At 36.0% G+C, this 23,568-nt stretch overlaps 1 protein-coding gene across 1 annotated transcript; it reads left to right on the top strand.

Annotated features, from left to right (window-relative positions):
• Nucleotides 1–302: 302 nt before the first annotated feature.
• On the top strand, nt 303–23,030 carry LOC145610108 (ubiquitin carboxyl-terminal hydrolase 5-like). The gene is made up of 14 exons (XM_081665371.1): nt 303–369; nt 464–624; nt 3,694–3,933; nt 6,286–6,430; nt 6,580–6,639; nt 6,786–6,881; nt 7,542–7,931; nt 9,690–9,830; nt 9,898–10,068; nt 12,322–12,579; nt 12,665–12,813; nt 17,781–18,314; nt 20,316–20,589; nt 22,796–23,030. Exons 2-14 carry the CDS (start codon nt 473–475, stop codon nt 22,928–22,930), a joined length of 2,745 nt encoding a protein of 914 aa, XP_081521497.1. The 5' UTR covers nt 303–369; nt 464–472; the 3' UTR covers nt 22,931–23,030.
• The last annotated feature ends 538 nt before the right edge of the window (nt 23,031–23,568 follow it).

Raw genomic sequence — 23,568 nt, forward strand, 5'->3', positions numbered from 1 at the left:
TTTTTAGGTGAACAACAATTTGAAGGAATTGAGATGTAACTACTCAAAACTAAACTCCGAATTCAGATTAAGCCAAGGGTAAACCGATGGAACACAAAAAACAAAAAAAAAAAATCCCCGAGCACCTTGCCGGAGGCTGAGCCAACCTCATAATAGGGGTGACATTTCTTTTTCCCCGTTACATTTATTTCACGTTTTGGCTGTCTCACTGAGTCACTCCACAGACTGCACCCTCCTTCTCTCTCCCCCCCGTCCCCTGTAGTTCTCTCTCCTCCATTGAAGCGCACTCTGAATTTTCCATTGAAGCGCACTCTGAATTTTCCATTGAATCAGCTTCCGACCTTTCTCTCCTCCACTGAACATTCTGAGGTAAGATGTTTTTTATTTTATTTGTTACATTTTCTATGATTTTCGAAAATCAATTTCACAATCCAGTGATTTGTTAAATTTGGTTTAATCTCAGGGAAAGTCTATGACTCCATTTGTTGAGCCGAGACCTCCTTCTCTTGCTCAGGTACGGGCCTGGCCAACGCCGGAGGAAGAGAGATTGAAAATTCGTGACATTTCGTTGGCCGCCGAAGCCCAAAGTAAAGAGGGCGATACTTTCTATATCATCACTCAACGGTTGTTCTTCCGTAACTTCATACCTTCTTTAATTGTTTTATTTTAATTTAATCAAAATTAAAATGGTATTTTAGCCGTGAAAAGGGTTTATTGTATTTATTTATTTTTTTTTAATTTTTGTAAACAGCTAATTTATTTATTTAAGGCTACAATATAGTGGAATATTTTGTTTGCAGTTATTTTGAAATTGGAATGATTTTTGCAATTTTGGTGGCAAAAATCAAGTGTCTATAAACTTGAAGCCGAACTAATGGGGGTGTCGAAGAGGAACCGAAGATATTTAGGGGATGTTTGGTATAGTAATTTTAGATGCAGGAAACAGATTCAATTAAGTGTTTCCATTTCTAGTTGTTTGGTATATGTTAAAAGTAACAAATACCGTTTCCTAAGGGTAACGAAATCCCCCAATTTGTTACTCTTGACAAACTAGTGGAAACAAAATACGTTTCCTTACTCAATCACAATCTACTCAAATTGTTTCCATTCCATTAGGATACCAAACATTTAGTAAAGTTAACGTTTATCATTACCTTTTCCCCTACTTATTTGCCTTTCCATTTCATTTACAATATTTATACCAAACACCCCCTCATAGTAAAAGCTTTTTTGATTGATATATCTGTTTGTATAGAATTATCTTAAAAATCTAATTAATGGAATTACATATTGTTGTGGAAAGCCAAAATAAAGTGGATGTTGGAGAGGAACCAAAGGTGTTTTAGAATATCTGTTAGTAAAGAATTATCTTAAAATCTAATTAATGGAATTACATACTGCTGTGGAAAGCCGAAATGAAGTGGATGTCGGAGAGAAACAGAAGGTGTTTTAAAATATCTGTTAGTAAAGAATTATCTTAAAATATAATTAATGGAATTACATACTGTTGTGGAAAGCTGAAATAAAGTGGATGTTGGATAGGAACCGAAGGTGTTTTAGAATATCTGTTGGTAAAGAACTATCTTAAAATCTATTTAATGGAATTACATACTGTTATAACTTATGAGAATAGATGTTTCTTCATTGTTTCTTGTTGATTTTGTTTGGAATCCATCAAGGAATCGACCCTTTTGAAGGATTGTTCGTCACCTATAATAAGGTGTAGATGACAAATGATGACCTACTTGAGCTAGCAATTTGTTTCAGAACCCATAAAAGGCCAATTGGGCAGTATTAGACTATTAGGTAAATAAGTATCAAATGGATGTGAAGTGAGACTTTAAAAAAAAAATTATAAACTTAATTGTTTGTAGTGTCTATCTGGCTACCTTTTTAGCCCACAAGGGGTTTCTTATGTACTCAAGTGTTCTGTTTGTGTGTAATTGTGCACAGGCAGTTAAAGCACATTGCTTCTGCTTGCTGTCCAAGTGTCCAGTAGTCCTCATTAGTTACTTTTGTTATTGCTCAAGATACTTGTTTCAAATGGCTTGAGAGTTTCATGAGTGATTGACTTTGTTGTGATGACAATAAAGATTATGTATAAAATAGATATTGGTGCGTATACCTAAAGTGTGTGGTAACTTTTGGTGTTCGCCCGGTAGAATTGAGAAAAAGTTTCTTGTGGCTGATTTGTTTGACGCCTTTTCCTCTTTAATTATTGATAAGACAAAAATTTTAAGATTCCGGGTTTGGTTATTTTACGATATCTCCATGTTGAGGGTGTGATATGGCAAGATGTCTCTACAAGAAGTTTTTTGCTTTGCAGGAGGAAACTTGGTTTTTTCATGTAGAGGTTGTGGATTGGTTGCAAATTAAATTTCAGGGGTTTGGGAAGAGTAGGAAGAAGAAGTGGTTGCGGCACTTGTAGAGTGTATGGGGTCAGAGGTTTATTTGTCTTGTCATTGTTGTCAGTATGAGATACATTAATACATCTCAACTTTCATCTTTCCCTCCGTTAATTTGACTGTTCAAAGGGCCTTTGAAATATTATGCTTACACAATGGTTTTAGGTATACTGACTAACAATTTTATACTTTAGGGGAGGAGGCTCTGACAGATTTTTCCTTTGGTTCAGTTTTTGAGTTGACGTGCTTTTGATGCTATAAAAGAATGCTTATATATTTTTGGAGGTCTTTCTTCTAGCTGCTTGCTATATATGCTTTTGTGGTGTAGGTTTTCTAATATTTTCCTTTTGTTTGGTAATACTAATAGCAAATTGAACTTGCTTATCCTTTTCGCTCTTGAAGCAAATAACCTATTTCATATGAAGAAATGTATCTAAATTAGTGCTACATTAGCTCTACAAATTGATTGCACCTTATATTCTTGTATCTTGTATTTTGTAAAAAAAAAAAGTTCAGTGTTTTAAGTAATGTTTCGTCTATAACCTGGTCAGGATGAAGTTTCACATAATAGGCCTTTTAATGTAATGTTCATTCATTGTGCAATAAATTTCTGTCACCGGAGCATTATGTAGAGTAGTGAACCAATTAGAATCGGATGATGATTACATAACGGTTGTTTTTCTATGTGAAAATCTTCCAAAATTGGATGTGTAATTCATTCCTAATTTTAACCTTAGCAAGAGGGTAGGCTTCCAAAGAAGACATTCTCTCTTCCAAAACAAACTCTCACACATTTTTTTTTCTTCCCAAAAGCTAACATATATATTAGACCGGATTAGTGCAATTTACTCGGGCGTCAAGTACGAATAGGGTTTGTTGAGCTCAATTTTATGGGCGCAAGCAAAAACCACTTTAATGGAACTAGTTCAAGCAACTCATTTTAGCCAATCGACAAATTGTAAGCAAAGTAGAGTGGAACCAAAATGGCTTAGCACTAACCCATCAGACAGGTTGAGATTTGTACGCCAAAGAAAATTAAAAAATTGAAGTAATGCTTATTTTTTATACCTATTCTTCCACATCACCCAGCTTCTTTCCCACTTCAAGTAGTAATACCTACTGTGTTCAAAACTCCAAACAAGCCATCAGATGTTTTTTTTTTTTTTAAAACTTTTTCTTTTTAGTTTTTTTTGTAAATTATTTTCTCTATTTACATGGAAATTAGAATACTTCTGTTGGATTTTGTTGTAAGGACCTAACCTCTATGTCTTTGACATGTTTATCACAGATGGTGGCAAAACTGGCTTGACTATGTTAATCAAGATCAATTGAATGATGGACTTTCTCCGCACAGTTTAGACTCTGCAGATGCTTGTGTATCAAAGAGACCATCCAATATTGATAATAAAGTTCTGATATATGAATCTACCACAAGTGATTGCAGTGCAGCGGAACTTCATGACACTTTGGTGGAAGGACGTGATTATGTCTTGTTGCCGGAGGAAGTCTGGAATCAGCTTTATTCTTGGTAAATTGCTGATCCACAATAACAACCTAACAGCCACTCTCGTCCTAATATCTTATCTGTCGTTGCAATAATGTTCTTGCTATTTACTTACTTATATTTCATGTAGCCAACCCCACTTATGGGATTGAGGCTTTGATTGATTGATTGACACTATTTAGGCATTAAATGAGAATATGTCATCCAATAGAATATGATTCAGCTATTGATAAATTGCTCTTTTTTTGCTAAGATTGTTTTGTCATGTACTTCTGTAGTCTAGCTATTGTGTGGCCCATTTAGTAGGCGATAATGGTATTGGTTTTATGTGTAATTTTGTTTCTAAAGTCCCATGTCAATGTGCATGCTAAAGCATCTTTAAATCATATTACATGTTTTTCTTCCTAGGTTTCCATTACTACTCAATTCCACCTCTTTAAAAGGTAATGAAATATACAGATGAAGAATATTGGATTAGTAATTTGTTACCATGGACATTGGCATGCAGCTTTCCTTGCAATAATACATATAGTCTCAAAATCATTTCCTCCAGTTATTTCTCTAGTGGACCATTTATGAGTCGTGTGGTGTGTATGTACCAATAGCTCAATAAGCAATAGCTGAGGTATTGTTGCAATAACTATGTGTTGAACTTAATGGTTCCTGGCAGAACCTACAATTAGGAGTTAGGCATTTGAGACTCTTTTGATCAAACATCCTAAGTTAAGCAACATATCACTACTTCATGGAGCAATTAGATCTATCCCTTTTTTTTTTAATTTTTTAATTTTTTTTTATTTTTTAATTTTTTAATTTTTTAATTTTTTTATTTTTATATTCCACTTTGTTATTCAGTTTCACTAAATAAATTAATTCTTCTATTTGGGATGGTCTCTATCAATAGGGTACTTAGGATTATGTTGTATTCTTCTTTATGTGTTGCTCTTGTTAGCAATTTAGAAAGTTATTGGCATTATGGGGATGGACTCTGTTTGGTCCTTGTTGTGTTGTTTTTTTTTCCTCTTATCTTTTATTTTTATTTTAATTTTAAATATTTTTTATTTTATATATTTTTATGTTAGTTGAAATCTTTGATAATTGTCGTTTCTCTTTTTCTTGATTTTTTGGTTTGTTCTAACTTGTCTTTCTCACTTCACTTTTGGCTAGTTTATTTCTTATATCACTTGCAAATTTTGAGTCAGTGGACTCAGGTTAGGATATTAATGGCTCATTTGGTATGTATGAATCTTTTTGTGAAAGTGGGAATAAGGGATTGAAGAGGTAATATGTGGATTAAATATGTTACTTCTTCTGTTTCAACTGTGTCCATTAAAAAGAAACGGAGGAATTATTACACAATTTTTACTTTTATAGTATACTGACATTAGGAATAGGCATGGTGCAAAACTGGCTTAAGTTGTTTAGCTTCCTGATTACCTCTATATGTTATACTAACTTAGTTTTTTTATGAGTAAATCGCACCATATGTTGTGGGCACAAAATTTAAGAAATATAGTGAAAGATGGAGACTGTCTTATTTGCCCATGTAAAACAAACAAATGAGAGAGAGAGAGAGAATTATGGTTGTTATCACATGCAACTAAGGGTAATTAGGGTATTTTGTGTGTGAACACAAATAATATGTGAATAAAGCATACCAAATAAGGAAATGATGCAATCACTAAATGCTTAAAGCAAAACATGTTTTCAGTCGTGTATGTATTCAGTATAGGAAAGAATCGTAAGTTTGTTTAATGTGAAGGCAGTAACATGCCAGTGAGGATGTGCTATCGGGCATCGGCGATGCGTTTTCTTTGTAGCATTAAGCTTTTGCTTGAGCTCAATGACCTTGTCAGTTGTTACTAGTCCATGCTCAAATCCAGTGTGTAAAATGAGTGCCTAGGTGTTGAGGAGCTAGGTGATTAGGGTAGAGCGCATTTCTACTCTTTCTTTAGGCGAGGGTCTTCGGCAGCGTATTAGGTGCATCTAAGCGCACTACAGTCAAATTTTTTATATGTTAATCAAAGAGGCACACTTTACTGTGCTTAATGTGCAGCAGAGTTTTTCTCCCTCTAGCACGCCTTGAGCTTTTTTATACATTGGTCAAATCTAATTTTTTGAGATTTGGTAACCTGTGCTCCTTAGTTAATGTCATTGCTGACTAAGTTTCTGTCATATGCTAATATGCTATGGCTGATTGTCTCCATTGACTAACTGGTGTTTTCTGTTTCTCACACTGGCAGCCTGATGCCACAGTGGTTTAGGTATTTCTCAAGTGTTTCATGTGGCAGTTTGCAACCTAAGAAGTATTTGATTGTGTCAGGATATTAAAATTGAGGATTATATGCGTAATTTAAATTGCTTTATTGTTTGTAGGTATGGAGGGGGACCAACATTAGCGAGGAAAGTTATCAATTCTGGTCTTAGTCAAATGGAATTAGCTGTAGAAGTGTATCCTTTGCACCTTGAGCTACTTCTAACACCAAAAGGCGATCGATCTACCATAAGAATAAGCAAAAAGGTGGTTGCTCTACTATAAGTATGTTTAATTGTGTTTTCTCACTATAGAATCATTTTGGTGAGCCCTAATGTCTTCTGAGTTCTAGCCAAACAAATTGAGGAAAGGTCTGCGCAATACCTTTAATGTTTTTCTGTTCATAACATGTGCAGGAAACCATTAGGGAGCTTTACAGACGAGTTTGTGAGGTTTTTGACCTTGACCCTGAGCAAGTAATTATTATTATTATTTTTTTTCCTGTCTTCTGAAATTTCTAATTATGTTACTTCTCTATTGGCTCACAAATTATACCACTTCAAGGAATATGGATTGTATGGTGGATTATATTTACAAACTGATGAGCCCTTTACTGCCTCAGATTCGCATTTATGACTTTTATGGGCAGAAGAAACATGCATTACCGATGGATCTGGACAAAACACTTGATGATGCTAACATACAGATGGATCAGGAAGTGAGTATTCTTTAGCTTCTACTTAATAAAATTACCTAGTAACCCTTACAAAGCAGCCTTGTATATTCTGCATAGTATTACTCAATACTTGCTACTAATTAATTTTTTTGATGCTCATTTATTATGAAGTTTAAATGGGTAGAAGTGTTCAAAGCTGATTTTACCTGAGCTGCCTATCTTAAACTAACCAGATTCTGATTTGATAAACACAAGAAAATGGTCAAACCTTAAACTGAACATGTCATATAACAAGGCCCAAACTTGACTCATATATTGATAATGACATATGTACCAAAATTTAAGTCAACGACTCGCTCTTTATTTCTTTGGCAGTTCAATGCCTTTCAAATTATACTGTATGTGTGTACATTTTATTTTGGTAATATTCTGATATCGATCTTGCTAACTTTGGCTCCTGAGGTTTATTGACATATGTAGTATTTGAAAAGCAATCTGACATTTGAGGTAATTATCTTGTGATTGTGATATTGATAGAGTACATAATCACTCTCGAATGTCGTGGGTTTATTCCTTATTGGGGGCGCCTAAATACAAAATTCAATTTTGCTTTATTTCCGTTATATATATCTTCAATTTCTTCTTCTTTATCAGCATTTTTCCTCTTTTTCTAATTATTAACAATCTCCTAATTTTTTACAGATTCTTGTGGAGGTGAATATGACAAATTATGTTAAGAACAATGATCCTGTGGGGAAACAATCAAATTCTTTTCTTTTAGAGCCCTCAAAGTCAGGCTTATCAATTGCCGGAGGTTTGTCTGCGACAAAAGGTGTATCTAAAATTGGCAATATGGATCTCTTACAAGTTCAGAATCAGGTTTCCCCGCATCGGGAATCAAACAATGTACAAGAGTCAAGTGGTGTTACCACAAGAAGTGCTACCGCAGGGCTCACTGGGCTACTTAATCTTGGAAATACTTGTTATATGAATAGCGCTATACAATGTCTTGTTCATACACCAGAATTTGCTAGATATTTCAGGGAAGATTATCGCGGAGAAATTAACTGGCAGAATCCAATGGGCATGGTTGTAAGTATCTATTTGATATAAATTCATGATTATTTCTCTACGATGCATTTTCTATTCATATTGCATGCCTGTAAGGATTGTTTTGGTTGGCTATCAATACTTAAGTGATTAATTTTGAAAGGACTGCCATCATACTGCTTCAGCTCAATGTATTTTTTGTCTTTTTTATTGGTCTTCCTTTACTCTTTTAATTAGTTTTATTTTCCTTCTCCCGTTGGTCTTTTGTCAACTAAAATCCTTGAACTCGTTGAGGAAATATGTCTTACTATTGATCAACTTGCTAGAAGACGAGGAACTTAATGGAAACAAAATGAGGAAGATCATTAACAAGTTGTCCTCTATGTATCCTATAAAAGTCACAATGACTGCTATTTGATTGTTAAATGTATTGGTCCCACATGTTGTTATAAGTTTAAATCGTTTTCTATACATGGTTGACGCATAGGTGATTTGGAGAATTGGCTGATGGTTTGGTACCTTTTTTCTTCAATTTGTTTGTTCATGGAATTAAAATGTGGCCGTATTGCCGCGATGGATCATTGTTGTAACGGATTTTGAGACTTGGGAAACAGAATTTTCTGGTACACAGTGGGGTCTTTTTTTTTTTTTAACCCTGATATATTGGCTGGTTCACTCCTAAGTCTCCTATCAATTTTGATTCACCTGAGATAAAGTGATAAACTCAAGAGTAGGAGATCACCATTAACATTTGAGGGAAAGAACAAGAGCACTTAGATCACAGAGGAGAGAGATCTAATACAACAAGAAAAAAAAAAAAAAAGAAGTGCTGGAGGTTGAGATTTGAGTGAGTAGAAAGTGTCACATGTTTTTTTTTTACCCTCCCTAATAAATTGCAAAGGTCGTTATGTGGTATTTTTGGGACTGGCAGGTGGCGGGATCTTTCTTGTTTTATTAACAGTGGTTGGCTTTCAGGAACTGTTTTAATTTTAAATATTTTCAAACAGCTGGGCACTACAATATAAATATCCTAAATTATTATACTTGGGTACAGTTTAATATGAAACCTTGTTGTGTTTTTTTTTTTTTTTTTTTTTTTTTTTTTTTTTTTTTTTTTCTTTTTTTTTTCTTTTTAATAAAAAAAAAAATCATATTCGTAACGCGACAACTTCTGTACAGTCAGCACCAAACGCATCATTCCTTTCTTGCGATGCTGCGATTGTTCTCACTGGTGAATTGGTGATCAAAATCGTGTAAATTATTCCATGGTATGAATAGAAGAACCAAGATGAATGAGAGGTTTTGTTAGAGTTTGATGATTTGATAAACATCACAGGCGATAATTATTTGTTTTATGGATTTACAGGGGCATAGGACTACCTGATAACAATGAATTAATGTTTAAATTCCACATTTTATTCAACACTTTATAATCACTGATTTATAACTTTTTTGAATGTTATGCTAAGTCGTATATGTGGTGGATGTGTGTATCTATTAAGTTCTAAGATTCCACTATCATGGATGTTGAGTTCTTGGCCTATAACCCTTATGGACATCAATGTTAAGTTCTAAAAGTCTTGCAATAATTTTTGTTTCAATTCATTTTTACTTTCTGGTCCTATAGCTTTGTCCTCTGTTTTTGCTTTAGGATGATACTATATCTCTATTGACCTTTATGCTCTAGGAAATCTTGAATATTATAGTGGTGCCAGCTGCCAGGTTGCTTTGCATGTCATGTGCAAAAAAATTGCTGTTCCTTATTTGGATTGTTTATTCATAGTAAGTTTCATTTTTCAGGGAGAGCTGGCTCTTTCATTTGGTGAATTACTTAGAAAAATTTGGGCTGCTGGACGAACACCAATTGCTCCTCGGCCTTTTAAAACAAAGCTGGCTCGCTTTGCCCCTCAGTTCAGTGGATATAACCAGCATGATTCACAGGTAGCTACATTGTCTCAACTTTGTCTTTCTTTTAATAGTTTATATTCTTATTAGTGGAGAATACCAGGAACTCTTGGCTTTTCTATTGGATGGGTTACATGAAGACTTGAATCGTGTTAAAGATAAACCTTACATACTTTCTAAGGATGCAAATGGAAGACCTGATGAAGAAGTTGCTGATGAATACTGGGCAAATCATAAAGCTCGTAATGATTCCATTATTGTTGATGTATGCCAGGTAAACTCCACCATAAAAATCACGAACTTTTCTACCAATGGTTTATTGACATTATTCTCTTTTAGAATCCATACATGGTGGCCAAAATGTAAAAATGGATATGCCATGAATGTCAATTTCTTTCAAGGATTATTACCAATTCTAAATTTTCAGAATGGAACCAATTCCACCAAATGGTGTTCTCTATTAAAGTACTTTATTGCCATAGCAGCTTTGATAGTACTTTCGGAACTCCTAAGGGCAATTTTTTTTTCAAGGATTTAATTGTAGAGAATACTAAAAATCGAAAAGTGTAGTGAAGCCCAACGTATCCAATTAATAGTTTGATATATTTGAAAGTACATCTATCTCTTCGTTGAATATTTGACATCTGCAAGGATGATAATATTTAATGTGCAATTATATTTCAAGATATTTGCATCTATCATATTTAAAAATATGTTTAATTTTAGAGGAAAATTTGCCAAATGCAACCCTTTAATCTACTCAATTTGCCAATTGCGGCCTTTATAAAAATTAGCAAGTTGCAGCCCAAAAAGTGTAACGAACTTGTTAATTACAGTGTATACCATTCTCTTTTTCTAGCTAAAGTTGCATGAGAATGACGTCACAATTCATCATCATTCTCGGGTTTTGTTAGTTGACGTAGTTCGTCGAAAACCTCCTTGCAGCTAAGTAATGGAAGACAAAAACTTTGGGAAAATGCAGATAAATTTGTTTAGTTCACCACCTATTTTTTTTTTAAAAAAAAATTGTTGAAATGTTGAATGTTGTGGAGATGCAACCTGATGGAAAATGCAATCTCCTCCAAACAAATTGTGAGAAGTTGGTTCAAATAGTTAACATCGTGCGATTAGACTTTATAAGTTGTTGAGCTGCAGCTGGCAAGGTGAGTACTATAAATGGCTGTGGCATATTTTCCAATCTTGGACTCTTCATAGCTTCTCCAATTTTGCTTCCCCCAGCTTCCTGCCATAGAGTTGTAAAGGCTGCAAACCAAATTTAAGTGTATATCTGTTAATGCCAGGTTCTTTAAGTGAATAATCTCTAATCTTCATTCTTCTCTCTACTTTTCTTACCCCCAACGAACTTCTTGTTCTTGCTTGGGGTCCTTGCTTCACCAAAGACTGCTTACAACACCCCTGGGTCTGTTGACAATAGATTTATGGGTAAATTAGTGAAACTGGAAGAATAACATTGAATGTAGTAATGAATCTCCATTTTTGGAGGTTCACTAAATGAAAATAGTACTACTTCATAGTCAGTCAGCTTGAAGAAACACAGTACTCAGCTTTTAACAATTAATCTTGCTAGCCTTGTGCCGATTCTTTAATCTACGAAATTTAATCCACTTGATTCTTGCAAACAACATATTTTATTTATTCTTTCCCCAAAGTGGTCCTGAATTTCTTTGACAATGAAGCTAGAACTTTTGAACTTTTAACCATATCATGTAATTTGATGCCAGTTGTGATGAAGGCAATTGACCATATCTATAACTTATATTTCTCTATGTGTGCTTACAAGATTGCACTTTGAGTTTGAAAACTAGATTAATGTCATAAGCAATTTAAAGAAATAATGTTCAGAATTTCTGCACCACAAATTGAGCGAGCAAAGGAAAATTATGGACTGTATGTGAGATTCAGTTAAGAGATTAGTATCTTGTTAAACCTTGTATTTGGTTGATTGGATCTCAGCCACCAAGCTTTTAATCCTATTTCTTTTATATTTGTTGGTTTTTTGCTTGTGGACTTTTATTTTATTTTTAATTTTATTTTATTTTTAAAATTCAACAATGGAATTTTGAAACCAAGCTAAGCTTGGTGGAGTTGGTGGGGAACTCACCTTGTGACTTTGAGGTCACAACTTCGTGCCCCGCCAACTACAATTACTTGGGGTAGGTGGATTCCCTTACCTCCCCCTTCTACTCTCAAGTGTTGACCTACAGAGCTAGCTGGCTTAACCTATGAGAAGTGCTGGTTCAGTAGGGTCCTTCATCTTACCTTAAAAAAAAAAATTAAGGAATTTTGAAGGCCATAAGTTAATTCACAGTTTTTGCATAACATAGAAGCTATTAAACAGTCTTAGACTTTTGTTGCTATACTTGTTATGATCTCCATGGTTTGAGTAGCTTTATCCTCAGATATCAAAGTTGAACTAGATTGTATGAGTAGCTTAATACTTAGATATCGAAGTTGAACTAGATGTTTTGAGTAGCCTTGTTGCAACTTCTTACACTTTCCTTTGCAGGGCCAATACAAGTCGACTCTGGTCTGTCCTGTGTGCGCAAAAGTTTCTGTGACATTTGATCCTTTCATGTATCTTTCGTTGCCTCTCCAGTCTACTGCTACACGCCCTTTGACTGTAACCATCTTTAGCAGTGATGGAAGTCTACTGCCTAATGTGTGCACTGTGACTGTTCCAAAGCAAGGACGATGTAGGGATTTGATCCAAGCATTAAGTGCCATTTGTTCTTTAAAGCCTCATGAGAAGCTTCTACTTGCAGAGGTTAGAATTTGTTTTTCATTACCATTGATTTTGATACTTTATTAAAGCTCATCTGTGATAATTTATCCCTTAAGTACATCTGCAGATACAGAATCACTTGATCCATCGATTCTTTGAAGATCCCTTGACATCATTGTCCAGCATTAAAGATGAGGATCACCTTGCTGCATACAGGATCCCTCAGCCTGCAAAGGGAATAATATTTCTTCAGCTTATACACCGTCTTGAAGACAAGTATGTAACGATGTATTATTTGGTTTGTCTGCTGAATTGTTAGATATTAGTGGTAATAATTTCTTACTCGCTGCATGTATGAACTTAATAAAACTAAATTTATGGTTTCACCTGAATTTAAGTGGAAATTTGGGATCTTTGAACAGTCTATAAGTCAACTCCGCCAGTGGGTTTCCCGCTGCCAGTCCCAAGCCTGGATAAAGGAGGAGGGTTACGGTAGGCCAGTGACAGCCAGTATAAAACTTCGTCACATCCCATGACATGAGCCAAACAGATATTTTCGTGGGGGCGTTCCCTACTCAGCGACGCGCTGCACTTCCTAGACCCGGGTGTAGTGATAAGTATGCAAGGGTTGCTAGGTCGTCGCCCAGAAGCGACGCGCCACATTGCCCGAGTGTGGTGTCAAATGAGCAAGGGCGTGCCATTGGGGCGTTCCCTACTGAGCGACGCGCTGCACTTCCCAGACCCGGGTGCAGTGATAAGTATGTAAGGGTTGCTAGGTCGTCGCCCAGAAGCGACGCGCCATATTGCCCAATTGTGGTGTCAAATAATCAAGGACTTGGAGTTGGGATCAGGAGGGAGCGTGGGAGAAAAGAATTTAGTTTGCGGATTGGTTCTTGGAATGTGGGGTCTCTTACGGGAAAATCAGCAGAATTGGTAGAAGTAATGAAAAGACGACGCGTGAACATCATGTGCCTCCAAGAGACAAGATGGACAGGAGAAGGAGCTCGAGGCTTGGTTTTGGGGTATAAGGTATGGTATGTTGGGCAAGAAACGAGCCACAGAACAAGGAATGGTGGAGCTAGGAACGGAGTTGGTGTGGTTCTCGATGAGAGGTTGGCAAAAGAGGTGATCGAGGTCTATCGGAAGAACGATAGGTTGATAAGGCTGAAGTTGCTATGTGGCAAGGAGATTGTGAATGTTATCAGTGCTTATGCTCCCCAAGTGGGTTTAGATGCAGAAGAGAAACGACAATTTTGGGAGGACCTAGACGAGGTGGTGCAGGGTGTCCACCACTCAGAGAAGTTATATATTGGAGGGGATCTAAATGGGCACGTTGGGGCGAGCCGAGATGGCTATGAGAGTGTCCATGGAGGCTTTGGGTATGGGCAGAGGGACGCCGGTGGTGAAGCTATTATGGATTTTGCCCAATCATATGATTTAATTTTGGCTAATACTTGGTTTAAGAAGAGGGATTCACACTTGATAACTTTTCGGAATGGAGCAAATGCAACTCAAATAGACTTCCTGCTCACAAGGAGCATAGATAGACAAAGTTGCATAAACTGTAAGGTTATCCCAGGGGAGAGTGTGGTCACCCAACACCGGCTATTGGTAATGACTATTCGTCTGAAAGAGAAGGCGAAGAAAAAAGTTAGACAAGAAGAACCAAGGATAAGATGGTGGACCCTAAGGGATGCAAAAGCTAAGGTTTTTACAGAAAAGGTAATTGAAGAAGCGGATTGGGATGGAGAGGTGGATCCGGACATGACCTGGTTACGAATGAAGAACTGTTTCCTAAGAGTGGCCAAAGAGGTCTTAGGGGAAGTAAGGGGAAGAACTTCGGTACAGAGAGATACTTCGTGGTGGAATGAAGAGGTGAAAGCAGTAATTAAGCAAAAAAGGGAATGCTATCAAGCCTTAGGAAAATGTAGGAGTGATGAAACCTTTGCAGCGTATAAGGAGGCTAAGAGTAAGGCAAAGGCAGCTGTTCGCCAAGCAAAAGAAAAGGCATATCAGGAGGTTTATGAAAAGCTTGATTCCAAGGAGGGAGAAAGGATCATTTATAAGATGGCAAAGAGAAGACAAGAGGCAAGGAAGGATATTGGCATGGTGAAGTGTGTCAAAGATAAGAACCAAATGGTCCTAGTGCAAGAGGAGGACATCAAGGATAGGTGGAAGGGGTACTTCGATGAATTGTTTAATGGAAGTAATGGAGTTGTGATAGGAGATACCTCTATGAGTGATGAAGAAATCAACATGGAGTATGTGCGAAGGATTAGGAGAGTAGAGGTGGAGATTGCACTGAGGAAGATGAAACCTAAGAAGGCGGTTGGCCCTGATGGGGTACCGATAGAGGTGTGGAGGTGTTTGGGTAAGATTGGTATTGATTGGTTAACAAACCTTTTCAACAAGATATGGACGGCTACAAGGATCCCACAAGATTGGAGGAAGAGCACCTTGGTCCCGGTTTATAAAAACAAAGGAGACGCTCAAGATTGTTCTAACTATCGAGGAATTAAGCTTATGAGCCATACTATGAAGTTGTGGGAAAGGGTGATTGAACAAAGGTTGAGGGCATGCACAAGCATTTCAGATAACCAATTTGGTTTTATGCCTGGGAGATCTACTATGGAGGCAATCCATTTGATAAGACAAATGATGGAGTTTTATAGGGTAAAGAAGAAAGATCTTCATATGGTCTTTATTGATTTAGAGAAGGCATATGACAAGGTGCCAAGAGAGATACTTTGGTGGGCAATGTTGAAGAAAGGTATCCCACGAAGGTATGTAGACCTAGTTAAGGATATGTATCGGGATGTGTCAACAAATGTGAGGACATGCGGAGGGTTGACAAAAGATTTCCCTATTACAATCGGATTGCATCAAGGGTCTGCATTAAGCCCTTTTCTTTTTGCAACGGTTCTAGATGAATTAACTAGACCAATTCAAGATGAGGTTCCATGGTGTATGCTGTTCGCAGATGATATCGTTTTGGTGGATGAGACTAAGGATGGGGTTAATGTCAAGTTGGAGCAATGGAGGCAAAGGTTGGAATCTAGAGGGTTTAAGCTAAGTCGGAGTAAGACTGAATATTTGGTATGTCGTTTTGGCACTCAGAGGGGGACAAGCAATGAAGTGGTGAGTTTGGATGGAAAGGATTTGACCATGAGTGAATGTTTTAAGTACCTAGGGTCGATCATCCAGAAGAATGGTGACATTGATCAAGACGTGACCCACAGGATTAAGTCAGGGTGGCTTAAATGGAGAGCGGCCACGGGAGTGTTATGCGACCGCAGCATTCCCTTAAAGTTGAAGGGAAAATTCTACAGGACTGCCATAAGACCAGTGTTGCTCTATGGTACAGAATGTTGGGCTTCTAAGAAAGAGCATATTAAAAAGATGGAGGTTACGGAAATGCGCATGTTAAGGTGGATGTGTGGAAACACTTTAAGAGATAGAATCAGAAATGAGGTTATTCGCAAGAAAGTAGGTGTGGCGGGCATTGTAGATAAATTAAGGGAAAATCGGCTGCGTTGGTTTGGACATGTAAGACGGAGACCCGAGGGTGCACCGGTGCGAAGAGTGGAAGAGTGGGACCATGGAGGGATTAAACGAGGAAGAGGGAGACCAAAGATGACTTGGTTGGAAGGAGTGAGGAAGGATATGAAGTGCATGGATTTACGTGAGGATGAAGTTTTGGATCGTAAGGGATGGAGGAGAAAGATTTATGTTGATGACTACACGGAATAATCAAATTTGGTTCATGTTAGCCGACCCCACTTTTGGGATTAAGGCTTTGATTGATTGATTGATTGATTGATTGAACAGTCTATAAGTCAAACCTTCCTCTCATACTGTAAGACAATAAACCCTAACTTCAACTTCTAAAATCACTATGCATGTAAGCTTTCAAGAAGTTCCTTGGTTAGTTTTTAAGTTAGAAGCTAAATTGGTGCATCAGAAAACTTCAACCCACAAATTGTCATTGTTATCTAGGTGTGAACCGATTTTTGTAGATATTTGTTATTTCATCTGTTTAGATGTGGCTTTAACAGAATGAAGCTATTAGATCCTGGTAATTGTTAATGTATGCTTGTCCAACCATTGGATTGAAAATATTCTATACTGTATTTACATCGAATGGCTAAAACACTTGTTATCTTACCAGAATTTGTGTACGATAATACTGCTGTAAATTCTATGATTCCCGGTCCGATGTCCAATGGTTGGGCAAATTTAGTTAATGAGTTTGTAATAATTATGCATATGTGTATCGCACCCAGCTTGGCCAGATTTTTTCAAGTCTGGATGCATTGAGTGTGTTTTTTTTTTCCCCTGAAAATTAGCTTGGATGAAAATTGTCATGCTATTGCTAAATACAGAACAAAGAAATGTGACATTTTGAGTTTTATAAAATTGGTGCAAAGGGAGTTATAGTCCTTTATCTGCTAAAATTTACTCCCTTTTATATTCATAATTGTCCCTTTTAGCTCTCAGCACGCTTGCTTGGCTTTTTTTATTTTATTTTATTTTATTTATTTATTTTTTATTTCAAATCCTTAAAGCACTGATTAGGTTCCATTGGTTGACACATGTTATGGCGTTCTTTGAATTCCAGTCATGTCAACGTGGTCTACAATCACGTCCTTGGTGTACAATTATACTGCCCCATATTAGCTTTGTCAAAGTGATAAAGAACAATTTGCCTATGAGGCATGTTTTAGTGCTGCTTTGTAACACTCTTCTTGCTTTCTTTGTTTGGGTGATAAGATGTTAATAAGTTATTTGAAATTTCCACTTATGACTTAAGACTGTGATTTAGTTTTCTTTGGATAAGTTACGCAATAAGTGTCTGAGTTGATTTAGGACTGGTTTTTTTCAAAATATTGAAGGCCGTGTATTACATGTTTCATTCAGTTCAAATGTTAGATATAATCCAGTCTAGTCATCAAATTATAGTTCCTTTGTGTGGTAAGGATAAAATACTTTCCAGCTCCTTTATTCAACATTGCATTAATTTCCTTGGTGGATATGATGTCTTCCTAGCCAGTGTACTTTGTCAGTTTGTCCACACTGAAGGTTAGATAAGGGCTTACAAGTGGCCCATAGACCACTACTGCTGTTTTATTATTGATCAGTTTATATGTTTCATATATATGTCAAGTGCAGTCAGCAACTGAAATGATCCAAACTTGACATATGTTGGCTTTTGATAAATTTGTTTACGTGTTAAAACTTTACAGGGAGACAGTTAATGCTCAGAGTGTGAAGGGATGGAAGCCTTATGGAACCCCACTTGTTTCACCTATCTCATGTGATGATGTAACTACAAGGGGTGATGTTCAATCAATGGTTCGGACTATGCTATCTCCGTTATTAAAGCATAGAGAAAAATATGATATGTCAGAAAATGGCATTTCATCAGCAGTTGAACCACCTTCTGAATCGTCATCATGGACAGAAAGAATCAATGATGCAACTCACGGAACAGGGAAATTGCCCCTTCACTTGGTAGATGAAAATAATGTATGCATTGACTTATCTGTAGGAGAAGAGAAACCTATCAAAATTTCTTCATCATCAAAATCTCTACTAGTGTTTATTAATTGGTCAAAAGAACTTCTGGAGGAATATGATACATCTTACTTGGAAAGTTTGCCTGAAGTCTGCAAGAATGGACTTCCAGCAAAGAAAGCTCGCACTGAACCTTTATCCTTGTATAGCTGCTTGGAAGCTTTTCTCCGTGAAGAGCCTTTGGTCTCTGAACCTGATATGTGGTTAGTCTCCTCCCCCTCCCCCCCCCCCTCCCTCCCCCCCCTCCCTCCCCCCTCCCTTCACCCCCCCCCCCCCCCACACACACACACACACACTCTTTTAAATCTTCTATACAATAAATCAAATCGGCCTATAAAGATGTATCCTGTTCAATATTCTTGGTATTTCAAGACCTAGAAAAGGTATAAACTGAATAAGTAGTTGTCTGTACATTGTATCACTTTTGCTTGTGCGCTTGCTAAAGACTTAGACCCTCTATAATTTAACTTGGGATATTATTCAATAATTCGACTACAATCTTTGACATTAATTTGAAATTCTTGCTGAAAACACCATGAGCTTGGCATCATCAGAAAGCTAGTGTATTATGGTCTCTAGAGTTTGGAATCATAGTTGAAAACATGAGGGTATCAGTATGGGGAAGTTAATAGAAGTTAGACTTATTATGGCTGTTAGAAGTCACAAAGGCTGTAGTAATGGGACCAGATTCTTTTAGGGTTATTTATTTATTTTATGGATTTTTTTTATTTTTTTTTTTTTATTTTTTTATTTTATATATTTTTTAAATAATGGTTTGCCAAGGTTGATTGAGTTTTTGAGGTCCTTTAATAGTACTGTCAATTTGGTGTAATAATTTTAGTTGGGCCAAAGTTCATGTCTCCGAGTGTAACTTTTGCATCTGAACAAGTGCCGTTATAGGATGTGCACAAAATTGAGGACTGAAATAAATATATCTGAAAATATCAATAATGAGACGTGGATTGTATGAAATAATTAGATGTAAGGGTACATTTGGAAATTTATAAGTGTTGTGCATTGAATTTAGAGAATTAACGTTATCATATATATAAACTAATATTTATAACAGAGTCTACATGCTAGCTCATGAGACCTATTTGGTATCTTTAAGTAGCACCATGTGTCACGCCACCTACGATGTTGTCTAAGCATATTCAAGGATAAACTTAGAGTTTGATTATTACTAAGGATATGCCTCGGAAAAGAGACATCACAGTCTATGCTTGATTATCTTGTGAAATCTGTGGCTGGTAAGGGCTGATAGCAATTTTCAAAGTTAGTTCTTTATCTGCAAAGGAACAGTACTTCCATGTACTGGTTCTTTGGACAATTTTCCTAGTTAATTTTTTGAGTTATTATATGGGTATACTGTATACGGTGGTGGACTCATGATCACTTTCTTGGAGGTCTCCTGGTCCTTTTTTGTTTTCTCTGTGGAACATGACCGGAATAATTGAGGTATCTCATCTTATGATTGGGTCTAGGGAGGCCTAGATGTACGTAATCTTAGTACAGAGACTATGCTTATCTGTTTATAAAATCATAGTTAATCCATGTTTTCTGAGGTTTTTTTATCTGCTGGTTAATAGTTTAGTGTTGTATCATTATATGGCTTAACAATTGAGCTACACATCTTAGAAAGTGATGTTTTGTTTGTAAAGCTATTGTCTTGCTGTGGCCATAAATAAAATCCATCATGCATTAGTAGGCTCAGTTAATTTTCACAGTGCTTGTTTTAGAGCTTTAGGTCAGTTCAGGAACTGTGTTTGATCAGATTGGAGCCTTAGACGTACATTCTGTTGCCACATCAATAAAGCTGATGGAAACTGGGCAGAAGAGATTGCCTATTTTAACAAAATGAGTCACTAAGACTGATTAAATTTTGTTCAGAATTTACCACCATGATAATATTACAATGTTGAATTTGCTTGTAAACATTCAAACCCATATTAATTCATTAGAATGAAGATTGCACTTTTTTTCTTTTCCCTTTTTTGTATCACTTTAACAATATTCAAGTTTGATGAAAATAATTAGTATCTTCCACTCCTCCATTATCCTGTGAATACCTGATAAGTCTGTAGCTGTTTACTATCTTTTTTAGGGGGAAATATTTTTGTACTTTCAGACAGTTCAGTTGGCAGGGAATGAACAGTATTCTTCAAGAACGGAATAATATACAAAGTCTTTTGTTATCAATGCAGGAAATGTCCTCAGTGTAAAGAGCGGCGACAGGCAAGCAAGAAGCTGGATTTGTGGAGGCTTCCAAAGGTTCTAGTTATCCATCTAAAACGGTTCTCATATAATAGGTCAATCAAGCACAAGTTGGATACATTTGTCAACTTCCCTATATATGATCTTGACATTACGAAGTACATAGCAAACAAGAACAATTCTGATCCTCAGCTTTATGAACTGTACGCTTTAATCAACCACTATGGAAGCATGGGTAGTGGGCATTATACTGCACACATCAAGGTGAATCTCAGCTCTTTTTACAATATTATGCTGGTTGGTTTTTATAATTATCCTTAGCAACCTGTGTAAGCATTAAATTTTATGTAGTGGTTTTCCTAATTACAGGATTACGTTCCCATTTTAAGCTGGTGGGTACTATTTTTTTTACATAATATATGGACATGCATTTCTCTTTCAAGGGTAAAGGAGGGTAAACCTCATATTTAAACAAATAGAGTAACAAATACACATTCTTGAGCCATTATTTCTAATATAACTCCCGAGTACATTCTCCTTCCCAAACTTGCTTTCCAATTCTGAATGATTAAGCTAAACATCACAGATCAGTCACTCTAGGAAACTAAGGAACTTGCTTTTCAACTTGGTAGTTCACACACTCAGCCTTGTGAGACAATTTCTTTTTGCCACATTATTATCTTAGTTTTAAAAAGCGCGCCTAGGCACAAGGCATGGTGAGGCATGAGAGCTGGCTCCTTAGCTCTGTGAGGCGCAAAGACCTACAAAAGGCACATGCCTATGTGCTCTTTTTCTAGGTTGTTTCCGGTGCCATTGCACCTAATGTCTTGTGTTATGCTGTATGGCGTCAATGGTCAGTGTGCTAGCTATATATCTTATTTTAAAAAAAAAAATAAAGCACCACATGATACTGCAATGGTTAGGTTTACACTAATTTTAAAGGATAGAGAAACCCCATATCCCCCAATTCCTTTTAAAGAACCCTAGCTATTAGTCAAATGGCCCTTTTACCTTTTCCCTGAATTCCTTTTTTAGACTTGCTTAATATGAGGTAGAGATTAATATAATAAAGTGTCTCACCTACAAAAGGGGTGCACCTTCCCCTTCGCCTTGCGCCTAAGCTCCAAGGACTTTTGCGCCTTGGGCCCTTCAAAACTAAGACTATAATGTACATATGTTGAAATGTACTTTGCTTTACACAAGATCCTAACTTAGTTCCTGTTCTTTTCACCGGTATTTTACTGAGCATAACTACTGATTAAAATTGATTTAGAGATCCGTATTCAACGCTTCCACATTAGAGCTATGAGTCACCATGTACACACCTATTTCTCATGTTCCACTGTCCAATAAATCCTGTCAATTTTCTAAGCTTGCTGCACAGTCTATAAACTGGCTTGACCGAGTTTCACAAGTCAGTCGCCATGGTAGTCATCAATGAGAGGCAAATGAGGTGTATATACCTACACTTGAAACTTTAAGATTATGGTCATGTTTAGATGGTGCCTTATAACTCCTATAAATCCTCTTATTTCACTTATTAAAGCTCATATTCCCCCGGCCCAAGATGAGTATTTAATGTTCGGTGAATGCTAAGGTTAGATTAATTTGGATGATGATGCTACCATGTTTAGCTGTGATGTTGATCTAACAACATTATAGCCTTTTTTACAGTAAATAATCTATTGGTTTGTCTAAAAATTCAACTCCTAGTTGCTCGAGGAGTAGTGTTTATAGAATTATAGCAAAACGAAAGGTAGAGGATTCTCTTCAATGCCCACATGTATATTCTTTGTTCAAGCAGCTAATCCCATCTTTTTGGACAAAAGGCATTGCTTATGGTTCCTTCTTTTTTTTTTTTTCAATCTTGTAAAACGAAGATTTCTGTACAAAGCTCCGAGTACTTTACTGCTGTGTTCGTTTGCATTACATAAATTAGGCAGGTGGTGCTTTCTGGTTTTGTAGATTCTACTTATGCTTGCTTTATTCAGAGTGCTATTCATGACAACTCTTGTTGCTTGTTTGATGCTCTTTGTAACCCATTGCTTATATGTCTCTGTTTTTACTGATTTTACTTTTATATTAAGGGAAAAGGTACGGAAGGGAATAAAATCGAAAGGAATTCAATGTGTAATAGATCGCTTTTCATAGTAACTCTTGTTGCTTGTTTGATGCTTTTTGTAACAGCTTACATGTTTCTAAAGGAATTCAATGTGTAATTAAAGAAGGAGAAAGGAAAATTAAAGGTCAAAGATTTTTATCAACTTCTTTTCCCTCTCTGTAATAGTGTAATACCCTGTATGATTATATGAACCATGCAAAAGAAACTCACTTCATTTTTGTATCCGAGTTGCTTATTCTGTTGTTGATGGAACTCTGCCTTTAATTTTGTGTGAAGCAGAATCATCTTGCTGCCTGTTATATGCTCTGTTGACTTGAGGTGTATTGATTTGATATTTTTCTTTTACAGCTCTTAGATGAGAACAGGTGGTATAGCTTTGACGATAACCATATATCGGCTATTGGTGAAGATGAGGTGAAGACTAATGCTGCATATGTACTATTTTATCGAAGAAAGAAAGAAGATGCTTCTGAAAACATTTAAATTATTTTGAATGCATAATTAAACTTATTAACATGATGAATATACTTATAATTATTATTACTATAATTAATACTATTATATTATTAGTCTCCAAAAACAAAAAAAGGTATTATTATTATTTCTATTCTTTCTTTCTTTCTCTCTCGCTTTTTTTTTTTTTTTTTTTTTTTTTTTTTTTTTTTTTTAAAAAAAAAAAAAAAATGTTTTTTTAATTTTTTTTAATAATTTTTGGGAAAGGGGTGGGGGGTTTTGAGAAATAGGAAATACAAGTTTATTTAGAGATAAACAATTTTTATTTATCACATGACATTTTCCTTAATGAATTAACAACTTTTAAAGTGTTGGATGATTGGATAAAGTAGATTTATTTATCAAAATGCCATGTGATAAATGTCTTTGTTTATCAAAATGCCTCCTCTTTGAGAAAGGGATTGGTGAAGTTCTTGTTTAGTTATTATAATGCTGTTGTAGTTTTTTAATTTTCGCTATATTTGTAGAGTTGTTAATTGTAGGAACTGATATTGGCTTAGATTATAGGAAAATTAGGTATAGTATTAGATGGAACTATATTTTGTTGGGATTTTTTTTGTTGATATCTATACATATATTTAATGGATGAGAATCAAATTGTTATATAT

The sequence above is a fragment of the Chenopodium album genome, chromosome 24 (assembly GCF_948465745.1).
Source record: "Chenopodium album chromosome 24, dcCheAlbu1.1, whole genome shotgun sequence".
Taxonomy (NCBI): domain Eukaryota; kingdom Viridiplantae; phylum Streptophyta; class Magnoliopsida; order Caryophyllales; family Amaranthaceae; genus Chenopodium; species Chenopodium album.

What these genes read in the sequence shown, in the direction of transcription:
- LOC145610108 (XM_081665371.1), top strand. Translation starts at nt 473, where the DNA reads ATGACTCCATTTGTTGAGCCGAGACCTCCTTCTCTTGCTCAGGTACGG. An exon ending in TTCTATATCATCACTCAACG is followed by an intron (nt 625 to 3,693) that starts GTTGTTCTTCCG and finishes TGTTTATCACAG; the next exon opens with ATGGTGGCAAAACTGGCTTG. An exon ending in ATTATACTGCACACATCAAG is followed by an intron (nt 20,590 to 22,795) that starts GTGAATCTCAGC and finishes TTTCTTTTACAG; the next exon opens with CTCTTAGATGAGAACAGGTG.